This window comes from Colletotrichum abscissum (assembly GCF_030869225.1).
Source record: "Colletotrichum abscissum strain IMI 504890 chromosome Unknown Scaffold_31.1, whole genome shotgun sequence".
Taxonomy (NCBI): Eukaryota; Fungi; Ascomycota; class Sordariomycetes; order Glomerellales; family Glomerellaceae; genus Colletotrichum; species Colletotrichum abscissum.
Genome location: NW_026850221.1, coordinates 1 through 12,141, shown reverse-complemented (window position 1 = coordinate 12,141; position 12,141 = coordinate 1). Strand labels below are relative to the sequence as shown.

General features: G+C 57.4%; 4 protein-coding genes across 4 annotated transcripts; 3 read left to right on the top strand and 1 right to left on the bottom strand.

Moving 5' to 3' along the window:
- Positions 1–1,903: 1,903 nt before the first annotated feature.
- CABS01_11328 (malic enzyme) lies at positions 1,904–4,261 on the bottom strand (the record flags this gene model as incomplete). Its single annotated transcript, XM_060544683.1, has 3 exons — positions 1,904–3,130; positions 3,176–3,606; positions 3,916–4,261. 3 exons carry the CDS (start codon positions 4,259–4,261, stop codon positions 1,904–1,906), a joined length of 2,004 nt encoding a protein of 667 aa, XP_060397505.1.
- A 2,884-nt stretch (positions 4,262–7,145) lies between these two features.
- CABS01_11327 (uncharacterized protein) lies at positions 7,146–7,412 on the top strand (the record flags this gene model as incomplete). Its single annotated transcript, XM_060544682.1, has 1 exon — positions 7,146–7,412. A coding segment is annotated over one exon (267 nt), but the record flags the coding sequence as incomplete, so codon positions are not given.
- Positions 7,413–9,369: 1,957 nt separating this feature from the next.
- CABS01_11326 (uncharacterized protein) lies at positions 9,370–9,831 on the top strand (the record flags this gene model as incomplete). The annotated part of the gene is made up of 1 exon (XM_060544681.1): positions 9,370–9,831. The coding sequence occupies one exon, from the start codon at positions 9,370–9,372 to the stop codon at positions 9,829–9,831; it is 462 nt and encodes a 153-aa protein (XP_060397503.1).
- Positions 9,832–10,765: 934 nt separating this feature from the next.
- Positions 10,766–11,859, top strand: CABS01_11325 (uncharacterized protein; the record flags this gene model as incomplete). Its single annotated transcript, XM_060544680.1, has 4 exons — positions 10,766–10,879; positions 10,961–11,163; positions 11,214–11,374; positions 11,720–11,859. 4 exons carry the CDS (start codon positions 10,766–10,768, stop codon positions 11,857–11,859), a joined length of 618 nt encoding a protein of 205 aa, XP_060397502.1.
- Between the last annotated feature and the right edge of the window lie 282 nt (positions 11,860–12,141).

Here is a 12,141-nt window from a genome sequence, read left to right as displayed (position 1 = left end):
ATGGAAGTGGTGTGGGGGAGAAGGCGACTGCGAAACGACTGGGGGTTCTCGGTTTCTCTCACCACAGTACAGAACAGGTAGTTACATGGTGTACTTTTCTCAACCCCTACAGGGGCGGTGGCACAGCTCTCTCAACATCTAGACCGAGGCACCGGCGCGATGGGGTTGGAACCGGCCGAGGGACCTGATCTGAGGTGAGAAAACGGTGCCGCCGCGGGTTGGGGAGAGGGGGAAGAAGAGGGGGGGGGGGGGGGGGGGGGGGGGGGGACGGCGACGGGGGGGGAGGAAGGGGGGGGGGGGGGGGTGGGGGGGGGGTGGGGCGGGGGGGGGGGGGGGGGGGGTGGGGGGGGGGGCGGGGGGGGGGGGGGGGGGGGGGGGGGGGGGGGGGGGGGGTGGGGGGGGGGGTCCGTGGAGTAAATCCCGAGGCGGGACCGAATGGAGCTTTGCGTGTATGTGGTATAGAGCGTCGATGTCTTTTGACCATCCGATGTTTTTTCTCTTCGACTGCGGAGAGTTGGTGTTTGTTGTGGGTGGTTCTGCTGGATGTATTGTCTACTTCCTTCGCCCGAACACCTTTGACAATCTGAAGCTGCAGCCAGGGACGGGGGAAGGAGGGGGATGGACGACGCCGTTGAACCTCCGTTCCTTCGCCGAGGCATAACCTTATCCAGCGGTCTCCTCACCATTCCTGTCCAGCTCCCGGGGTTGATGAGGAGGAATGGTTTTTGGGATGGGGAGGGCGTTGGATGTGACATGTCAACGCGAAACCGACGATAGGTAGTTGTCTCTCTCTATCTGACTTCCATCGCACGCGTCCGCGTATGACATTGATTGGATTTACAAGCCCAGCAGACAGTACAACGCAACACCCCCTAAGCCACGCATGCGTTGTCTCATGGCCCAAAATCCCTAGCGTCATCCTCTAAGAACCCGGGTTTACTTCGTCGATTGTCTCGTTCTGAGACTCTAGAATCGTAGGCGCAGACGTAGGTTCAGATTGCCCATCATGCGCACGAATCGCATCTGCTCCATCAGCCATCTCAAGCAAAAAGTTACCTACATACTGTACTTAGCTTACCTACTTAGCCATACAGAAAAAAAGCACCCGAGTACAAGAAAAACCACCCGAGCAAACAAAGCATGCGCTGTCCTACCCAGTCCGGTCTAGTTCGGGACTTGTGAACCCCCCTTCTCCCCCTCCCAACACCTTCCGAGCTATCTCCCCCCAACACACTTCAGACGGAGTTCACCAGTTGGAGAACGTGCTCTTTTTTTGGGGGGGCAGAGCTCGGGTGGGGTTCGTCCCTATGCGGAGAGAGAAAATTTGGGGGGATCTACGCTACCCCCCTAGCAAAAGTTGGGGACGGTTGGTTTAACGTCGTCCAGGTTTTTGGGTTCAAGCTCAAGCTTTCAAGCCGAGGCACCTCCCCACGAAGCTCGGCAAGCTCTCCAAAGTCCAAGGGCCGTTTGTCCACTCCAGGGTCACAGGATTACAGTCACGTACACACAGTAGCACAGTCGTACAGGCATCCAAGTCTATTTCTAAATCGCATTCCATGTAGCATGGCTCCATCAGGAAGTATTACCGCGAAACCTGTCTCCCCCACAACATCCTCTACTCTAAATTCAAAACTCCGACGCGAACAGGCGTCACGGAGACGATAGCCGCATAGGGCGTACTCGTAGTAAAAAAGCGTCGTCGTCCTTTTAGTGACGATGAAAATGTGTCTGTGTTTCCCTTCGCTCAAATCTCGGCAAGATTGGAAAGCCAAGGCCCTTGATGCCTACCCCAACGCCGAAAAAAAAACCAATTTCGCTCTCTGAGAACGTCTCAGGTATTCCCTGTCCAAGCCCTTTTGATCCGTAAATGCAAGTCATCCATCGCACAATCTTGTAGGGGGGTTTAGATTCGGCTCTTCTCGGAGAAGCTGACGGGGTCGTAGACGCGCTCCTTGATCCAGGCGTCCAGGGCAACATCACCCCACTCCTCCCACTCGACCCACTGGGACTCGGGAAGCTTGGAGACACCGGCTCTGCGGGCAGACTTCATGACCTCGCGGGCCACAATGACGCTGGCGTCACGCACACGCTCAATGCGGGGGTAGATGAGACCCTTGTGGATCTCGTCAACGTTGAGGGACGCGGCGAGAGCGGCAGCCGAGGTGTAGACCATGTCGTCGGTGACCTTGGAGGCCTTGGCGAGGATGGCACCGAGACCGAGACCGGGGAAGACGTAGACGTTGTTGCCCTGGTTGGGGTGGTAGGTAATGGCCTGGCCGTCGGGGCTCTTCATGGTGAAGGGGGAGAAGGGGGAGCCGGAGGCGAAGATGACGGTGCCGTCGGTCCACTGGACGGCCTGCTCGAAAGTGCACTCGGCCTTGGTGAGGGGGTTGCTGAGGGGGAAGAGGACGGGGCGGCGGCCAAGACCGCCAGAGTCGACAGAGGCCTTGAGGGCGCGAACGACGGACTCGGTGAAGACACCAAAGGTGGCGGTGAGACCGACGAGAGCGGTGGGCTTGACGTACTCAATCACCTCCTCGAGGGTGCGGAACTGGTGGCCGTTGTTGTCGGTGCGGGCAAAGTACTTCTTGTGCTCGGCGAGCTTGTCACCGCGGTCCTTGGTGACGAGACCCTTGGTGTCGACCAGCCAGAACTTGTCCCTGGCGACCTGCTCGCTGAGGCCACGCTTGGTGTAGTACTCGACGAGCTGCTTGGCGACACCGACACCGGCGGAACCGGCGCCCATGAAAACCAGGCGCTGCTCCTCGAGGGGAACGCCAGAGAGCTCGACGGCGTTGATGTAACCAGCGAGGACGACGGCACCAGTTCCCTGGATATCGTCGTTGAAACAGCGGTACTTATCGCGGTAGCGGTCGAGGTAGTTGAAGGCCTTTTCGGACTCAAAGTCTTCGAACTGGACAGTCATCTCGGGGTAGACCTCGGTGACGGCCTCCATGAACTCGTCCATGAATGCCTGCTGCTCGGCGACGGACACGCGCTTAGAGCGGATGCCCAGGTAGAAGGGGTCCTTGAGGTTGGTCTCGTTGTTGGTGCCGGTGTCGAGGACAATAGGCAGGGTGTTTTCGGGGTGGATACCGGCGGCACCAGTGTACAGAGCGAGCTTGCCAATCTGGGGTTGTTAGTGTTGTCAGGTATGGAGGGACGGCAGACCTACAGAGATACCGACACCGTTGACACCGAGGTCACCAAGACCCAGAATGCGGGAACCGTCGGTGACGACGCAGATCTGGGGGTTGGGGTAGGGCCAGTTGCGGAGCATGGTGCGGATGGACTTTCGCTGCTTGATCGAAATGTACAGAGCCTCCGGGCGGGTGTAGAGGGTAGAGTATTGCAGGCAGACATCGCCAATGGTGGGGGTGTAGACCAAGGGCATGAGCTCGCGGACGTTGTCAATGAGCAGGCGGTAGAAGAGGTCAAAGTTTTGGGCCTTGAGCGAGGACAGGTAGAGGTACTTGTCGACGTCGGTCTGGCGGGTGTTGATCATCTTCATGGCCCGCTGGCATTGCGTCTGGAGGCTCTCCATGGTGTGAGGGATAAGGCCGGTGAGGTTTCTGGTGACGCGCTCTTCGGGCGTGAAAGAGAGACCTGATTCGACCATGGCGGTTAGTTTGGAGGAGGAGTGGATGGGAGCACGAGGCACAGGATTGAGCGGGCGAGGAAGTAGTGAGGGAAGACGACGGGCGCGCCCAGTGAGTGAAGAAGCCATGGGAGGGGATGGGGCGAGGAATTGGGGATGTTGTGGAAGGAAAAAAGAGGGAGGCTATATAGAAGGGTGCAAACTGAAGGGATACGCCATGTTGGGGGAAGCCGGTGCGTGCAGGTGGTGCAGTAAGGTTCAGTGCGGACGCGGACAGACGGTGTAAGTGGGGGAAGCGGCAGCTGCCATCAACTCACCTTTGTTCCAGAGGGGCTCGCGCAGGATCTGGAAAGCGGTGGCCTGGGTCTTGGGCACGTATTCCGTGTTGCGGTATTGCTGCACCTCGCCAAAGGTGTTCTGGGAGTAGCCACGGTGCTGGTCGAGGGAGGCCATTCTCATCTTGTCTTCAATGACGGAGATGTCGACGGAAGACATGGGGTTGAAGTCTGTCATTCTGCGACTGGACATGGACATGCGCTTGTTAGATATAGAGGAGCGAGAGGAGCGGGCAGAGGCGACGGACGATGGCGAAGGCGAGGAGGACCGGGGCGTAGAGATGTCTGAGGAGCTGGCTGAACTGAAGGGATACGACGCCATTGACATTACCGGCGCATGTGTCGGTGGGAGAGATGCGGAGAAGAAAGAGGAGGTGGGAGTGGGCGACGGAACGAGGCAATTAGTAGTTGTTGGAGCTCCGAGGCGAAGCAGACGAGCGTGATGGGTAGTGGTGCGTGTGGTGCGTGTGGTGTAATGGGACCGGCCGGAACGTGATATTAGTCGTTGATGAGGAGGACGCAGCAAGAGACCAGCTTTCGGAGAAGGCGCAGGAAGGCAATTTAGAGTATGGTGAGAGCGTGGAGTCGCAAGAGTTGCATTGGATGGACCAACAGAGGGGAAGGGCGTTGTGTTCCCTGCAACTGGATCGCGGACGAGGAAAAGTCGGTTTAAAACCTTGTGAACTGGTCCGGTCCTCGATGGAGGTTTGCCCGGCCAGGTACAGCGACTTAGACCCATGGCCACGGAGGATCTGAGAATGATAGGGAGAAGGGGGTTTCAAGGCAGTTTCACAAAGGAGGGATGGCAGCAAGGCCAGGCGCCGGCAGAGGCGTCGAGGTACCGGGTACTTGCCTGGACGATGGACGAGCGAAGCCTGGAGACGGGGGACGGGAGACGGGCGGACGAGGAACGAGAATTGGGAAAGCGATGGAGGGATGGGACGGCGCAGAAGATGGGATGGCGGGACAAGGGAGTGCTCTGTGACTGTGCGTTGTGGCGTGCGGACTACGTAGCAGGTCGAGCGTGCGCTGGAGCTCCAAGCTTTGATTCGAATCCAACTGTATGATGTGCTTCCAAGGTTTCCGCCCAGGCGTATCCGTACACAGACGACAGAGTAGGGAGACTGGCACCCGAATCGGGGTCGATTGTGCAGAGGGTTTGCTGCAGGTCGTGGCAGGGTGTGCGGCGTGGAGCCGGGAGACCAGGGTGGTTGAATAACGGGGGCGACGAGGGTCCGTCGACGACCGGGGTGGTTAAGGGTTGAGACGGGGGTGTTGGTGTGGAGGGTGGGAGAAGACGGAAGCCAGACCCGATCCTAGGAATTGGCAATTTCTTTTTTTTTTTTTTCCTTTCTTGTTGATGGTCGTTTTTTTCCGAATTCGTGCCCAATTCTGGCTGAATTCGCAGAGTTGGAGAAGGCCGATGAAAATTTTCAAGTTGGGGTAACTGGGTACCTCGTTAGGTTCTCCGTACGGAGTATACAGGAAGCTCTAGGCGACACAAGGACGGGGCGTGTACGAGGGCCGAGAGGGGCGTCGGTGAGGCGACGGGAGGCGGCAAGGTGAAGAGGTGGTGACGCCGGGACGGTGTATCCGGAGACGAAGTACGAGGTCCAAGACTCAGGAGGTGATTCTCACTTCTGCGTAGCAAACCGAAAATTAGCCTAGAGAACAACACAGTGGTGCTTGTGGACGGCCCGTTTCCGTCAGCTCACAATGGCGTAGATTGCGCAGAAGCTTGATGCTATCTTGGTCTTTGCAATTGGGTGCCGCGATGCCAGATGGAGCAGGCATGGAAGCTGACGAAGGACCGGGAAAGGGGCCTGCCTACCTGAGAAACGAGCTGCAGTGGAGATGGTCTGCTGTCCGTCACTCGAAATAGTGCACACGGCGGATAAGGTGAGCTGACGGAATGCGGACGATTTAGCTTCGCTTCGCTTCGTCGACGTGGGAGGGTGTTCGTGGGCGTGAAAGTGAGCGTGGGAGGCGTGGGATGTCAGCCCAAGCAAGTTGCCAGCGGCGCAGCGGCAGTCTGTCCGGCGGCGAGTGGAGTCGGGCTATCCGTGTCGATGTGCGTGGAGTGGTGTTTCTTTCCGAGCGATGCAATTGATCCAGTTCGGTCTCGTCAAGATCATATTGGGTGATGTTTCCCCTGGATGGTCGTCGATGGACGAAGCTTCGGATCGGAAAGAAAGAAGCAAATGGAAGTCTACCTCAAAGTGAAGCAGGGCAAGTGCGTGGCTTCCTACGTGCCCAGGTGCTCCTGCTATTTTATTTCTACACTTGATTCACGGAAGGCAGCTCCGACCACGGGATCGGTCCTGCCATGCTCATTGACGATGCAGAGTCATAGGGCCATTACTTCGTACCCAGGCATCTTTTGAAAATGGCGCGCTGAATCTCACCAAATCAAAGAATGGAACATGCGCAGAAAAAGGACATTTCGCGGAGTCATCGTCGCTGCCAATCGGCCCTGCCCCCCGACCATGATTGTTTACGGCTTTCTCGTGCTTGGGTCACTCCACATTCTTTTCTCTGTTTGGTTTACCACGCTTTTTTATCTTATTTTTTTTTCTTCGTCCCCTGACCTAGCGACCGTCGTCTCCCCTTGCGCCCTGGTCCCAATGCCCATCGACTCTTCCGCCCCAGTGAGACACGGCAACTCTCCAAAGTCGACACAGGATCCAAAGGCTCAGACGCCCGCAGAGACGTCCACGGCCTCTTGTGCAGACGTCTTACGTACAGTCATCATCCACGGCACCTAGACGCACCCAAGCTTCACCTAGCTGCGGCTAAGCTGTACTGCGGCCTGCCTGCTGTACCCCAAAGGACCTCTTTTTGTTGGGATGTCTGATCCCTCCCGCCTCTCCAGAATCCTCCAACCGGTGAGAAGAGAGAGGTGCGACGTCGGCACAAACACCAGAAATCCCCGACAAATACGGCACAATGTGTCAACCGTCGGCACTTTCAACCCCCCAAAAAGTCGTCAGCCATGCAGCCCAATGTACGTTGTCGTCGCACTCGAGCCCTCGACCCTGTCAAGCCTTGCTGCACTTGCACCTGCATCCCATTCCCGCCTGCGGCCTGCCCCCCTCACACCCAAAGACGTCGACCCTTGAGCCAACTCCACCGGAAGAACAGGAGAACATCCACTTGGGCTTCCCTCGCGAGGTGGAACCGTCCAAGTTGGAATCCATCGTCCATAGAACTTCCTCCTTCTCCATCACCGGCCGGACATCTCGCCGACGCTAGCTGTACCTAGCAAGCACCCGTCCGGGCCTCCTCCAACCTACAATCTCGAATCCGCCCTCCGACGGTCCCCGGGACCGCTACGGCCTCTGTCCGTACGCAGTATTCGTACAGACTACGAACTGCTCTTTCTGTGCGCACGCGACACTCCAGCCTGGCCAATGCCTCGCACGTCGCATTCTCCATCCGTTTCGCTGACGTGCTCACAAGGAACGAACGAAGCTTTGTAAAAGGACGCCCCCATGCCCCCGACCCGTGGACGCCAACAGTGTCTTCGTTCCATCTTTCCATCTTGTCCGTCGCACTATTGCTTGGTGAAAAGCAAAAACCAGGGGCTCGGCCGGCCAACGCAATGTCCAAAGTCTAACAAATCAACAACTACTATTGAAACGAAGGAACCAAGAACGACGGGGGATATCTTCAATCGTCGGCCAATGACGGCCGTCACATTTGTTGGCCAGCCTCCTCTTCCGGCTAGTCTCTGTCACAGCGTCCCGAACCGTTGTCCTCCAGTCTGTGAGCATTGAGGGAGTGTGTTGCACTCTGGGCGAGCCTCCGGGCCTTCCAGGCTTCCACAAGCTCTACACTAGGCACTTGGCCGGGTCGGCCGTCGGAATCCAAACCCATGCAGTCTTTAATGCGACGCTGCCGTGCCTGCAGGTACTTTTCGCCCCTTGGCAAATTCCGGGTCCCCTTCTGGAATATGACTGAAGACCCAGACCTGAATAGACGACGCTCGCGAAATCTCCCAATGGATACGAAATGACGGAGGGCAGTCGGCGGGATATCGGGTTAAAGATTCATCAGGCGATATCCCGCCCTATCAAGTGCTGGAGCACGTCAGAATCAAGCCCCCCGCGGAACGTGCTGCGATATCCCGCGGTCTGAACTCGTGTTCAACGCCCGATACGGCGCCGTTTGCTGCCCATCATCTTCCCACCATCCCGTGAGCGAGGTGGACCGCAGCCCCCAAATCTCCAACTAAGCAAGATAAGCAACGCGAACAACACATTGACAACGACACCGTCGACTGCATACCGAGCATGACTCTCCCTGAGTCCCTACAAGCCTCAGACACGACGACTTCCCGAGTTTGCCCGATCCCTCCACAGGGGTTCCGCTTAGCGGCAAGCCACAACAAGGCGAACCCACACCGCACGCTGACGGCAGACCCACCGGTACCGAATGCCAGGCCTGGCTCCAAAACTTTTCACCCCCTGGTCGTGGGCGTGGCTCCCTCCCGACTTCACAAGTTTCCCGCTCCTCGCTGAGACTCGACTGGATTCCCCCTCTCCTGGCCGTTCATCACACTCGATGAGGATCTTCTGCGGATTGAAACAAGGACTTCCACGCGTCCAGTCTAGTCTCTCCTCTCGGCGCCCGTCCCCCACCCGTCTCAAACACGACTCTGCTTGCAAATCACAGTTTCGGCCGTTTTGAAGCACGCACAACAAGTCATGCCCGAGGGTTGCTGCCACCGTCCACTGGGCAAGACAGGGTCTGTTGTTAATGGTACTTGAGATCGAAACTTCAGACGAAACCACGTTAAATGGACGTCAGGTTGCAATGCCTGCCGCTGGTGGACCAAGTTCACGATACTTGCGATTGCGCATGGCGTTCGTCTCGGCGCCATGTCAGCTTCGGTCTCTGCATCGCGAGCTAGGCGATGGCCGGGGCGTCCTGGGGTCCGTCCGGTCATGTCGTTGAGGTTGGTGATTTCAAGGTTTGAAGTCGGGACTTTTTCGTCCTCCACGCACTTTGACTTTGGCGACTTGGTGAACTCTAGACAACACCGAATTTGGACCGCCGTTCATCGTCAACAGCAGCATCGCTCAATCCCCGAGACACCGTAGCAGTGTACGGAGTTGCAACAGCTTATCTTGATTCCCCAGACTTCCCACACGTGCTGAGACAACCTTCTTCACCCGCGATCCTGCTCTCGCCTTGGCAACCTTGGCGTCTGGACAAACGCCGCCAAGCTTCTTGTCAACAACGATCAGACGCGTCAACCTTAACCCAACACTTTGGCTCTGGCTCACCGCTTGGACCATGGCCGTTCACCGGGCACCTGACCAGGCACCTGACGTCGTCTGCAATATATCTTACCTAACATTACCTAATAGCAATCTTGCTCTGCATATCTGACCGTCACGGTTGAACCGTCAACACGCTGCTGACAAAATCGACATGTTTCACCCTCTCTTTCTCGATGGACGTCTTTCGTGGAGTTGGACTGGAGTCGATGCGGGTAAACGCCGGCCAGCCGCCAGCGGACGATTGCCGTCTTGCGCAAATGTCAGCCATCCCGCACCTCCAGAACCTGGCCCGGCGTCGCTAGCCCGCTCCACTGGCGGCTCTTTCGAGCTAGAGGCTAGAGCCCTCAAACCTCCCCGGCCCCGCATGGAGCTAAAGACGGGGGCGTCGCACCCCGCACGATGCAACTTTGGAGCTGTCACGCTTCCGACAAGCTCCGTTGGTCTCCGTATTTCGGAACCGGTTCCTCTGACGCGCCAACCATTTTTTTTTGTGCTGGATACTCGTCGACGGTCGACGTCTCCATGGCCATGGAGCCCATGGATGATGGATATGCTACCCCGGCCTCCATCTCTCGGGCACCAACGAGGTGCCGCCAGATGCAAGATCATCTAGAGATTGCCGCCCCTGATTGGGTCTTCCTCTGCAGCAAGCTCTCTCTGGGGAAAGGCTTTCGGACATTGCCCGAGTCCGCCATGGGATTGTCGTACTGACGCTTAGAGTTTTGTGCGTCCACAGCCTCGTCCAGATCCCCCACACCAACCCTCACCACGACAATCATGCCCCACGGCGGAGGAAATACTCGGAGTGGGCGTGTCGGGGTCTCCGACTCCTCCCGAGAGGCAGAAGCTAGTCCGTATAGCTTCCAGCACCCAAGGGACGCAAGGAGGAATTCATGCTTCGCGTCGTATATCGTGGCCTGTGAGGGCAGCAAAACCCACAAACCCGCAATTGGAAAATTCGTGTCGGTCTACTCATAATGGCAGATGGTATGAATCGACGATCGTGCAAGTTTTCCGGTGCAGGAGTCATGCCGGCGAAGCGACATCGGCCATGGAGCAGACCAATGGACTTACACAGTTCCTGCTTCACCCGGTTGGTTTCTATGCTCGCTTGATTTCTCCAATTCGAGGGCCGTCACATGGGTATGCGGGCGACAAGATGTCTCTGGGCGTTGGGGTATATGGTCCACGTTGCGAGGGATGTTGCTGGCCGTGTATCACTGTGAGCCTTGGGCAGCGTCAACCACATGCAAAATGCACCGCCATCGCTTCGGATGACATGTGGAAGCAATGGTGTTTTGTCAGGAACCTGCAATGCACCATCCCGTCCCGGACAGCTCTGTTCTGATAGACCAACGCCCTCGCGACGGCCATCCATACTGGTTCTTCGGAAAGTCGACATTGACTTGGTTGCGGTCGATGACTTGCATCTTCCAATGCTACCGCATGTCAACCTTTCGTTGAACCCGCGAAAGGCCCTCGCAGTCGACATCATGAAGATTGCGTCGGCTTGAGGCATGTGACTGTCCATTCCGAGGGCATCATCGATGTGCCGTTCCAAGCCTCGATGCCTCGGGGAGGTTCAATTGCCCGACGGGCACGCTGTGCTCCATGGCCATCAGCTGACGGAGACTTCCCTGACTGGCGATCGCGAAGCCGAGGTAATGCCATCTTGTACGACGTCTTGTCTGTGTGCTACAGGATGCCAGGCTGAGATCCTGATCCCCGGGCCAAGACGATAGCACGCCGTCGAGCAGGGTGTCGTTGCATCCTCGCCGAAATCCGGGGATTATCGACCCTCGAACGGGAATAAGAGTCGGTGCCGGGAGACCTCCACTTATGTGGGCTCGCAGCCGCCGTTGGGCATGGAGGTCCGGGGCCGCGTCCGGTCCGATGCCGAGTGCGGTGGCAGTGCCCTCGGTCCCGTGATGTCGCGTCTAAATCAGTATGAATGGTTCTATGGCTGATTCGATAGATTGTTGTGAACTGTGTGAGGTTTTCGGCGGCTTCTCGGGGATGGCCTGCTCAACTGCTCGGTGAGGCCGCGAACCAGATGCCATCCAAGCCTTTCTGTCTTCGCATGGGCGAGCTGAAGGAGACAGGAGTCATCGGTACGGGCTTCTCCTCTGCTCACTCCGCACACGCGCAGCTTCCAGGTAAGTTGGCAGAGGAGCCGTTCAAGCCCTCTTGGACGTGAACGTACCTGGGAGTCAACTTGGCCCAGAGGCGAGTAGTTGAAGAGGATTGTCGTCCGGTAAGATGATGACCGTGGCCCCGACCCTCTTGGAGTGTGCCCAGTGATCATACGGGCATCACCTCGTCTAGCCCCGGCAGCCGCGCTGACAGATCAGTTCACACGGCAGCGGACGACTTGTTCCAGGGACGGCTTGAAAGATCGTACTCTCTGAGTGCGCGCGCATTCCGGTGTGGCCGCTGGATTCGGTGTTTGGCTGCTTAGCAGAAACGCCAAAAGCCCTTTTGCTTTCCGCTGATGTTGATAGACCTCGCATTGCGTCGGAAGACTGCGCTCGAGAAGTTCGTGTCGAAAGAAGCTAGAAGCTGCCCTTCCCGTCCCCGTGATGATCTGTACCTCACCGTAGAAGCATCCATCGTTCGGCGACTTGGATCTGCTCTAGCGTGACTCTTCGTGTGCTGGCTCGTAAGTCTCGTTCATCGTTAGGAGAGGCCAAATCTCCGGGGTTCAACGGAGACATCATTCTCGTCCTTGTCCTCCGCGGGTTGACGCCGTCGTTTTGGATTTCTCGACCTGTGAAGAGCCACGACCTTTCTTCTCCCCGACGAGGTCGAAAGTCCAGCCGTGCGAGCTACCTCGACTCAGGGCTCTTGAACTCTGGAGATTCTAACAAGCACTAGTTAACAAAACTGTTCCGTCATCTTTTCTAAAAGATTTGGGGGGGGGGGG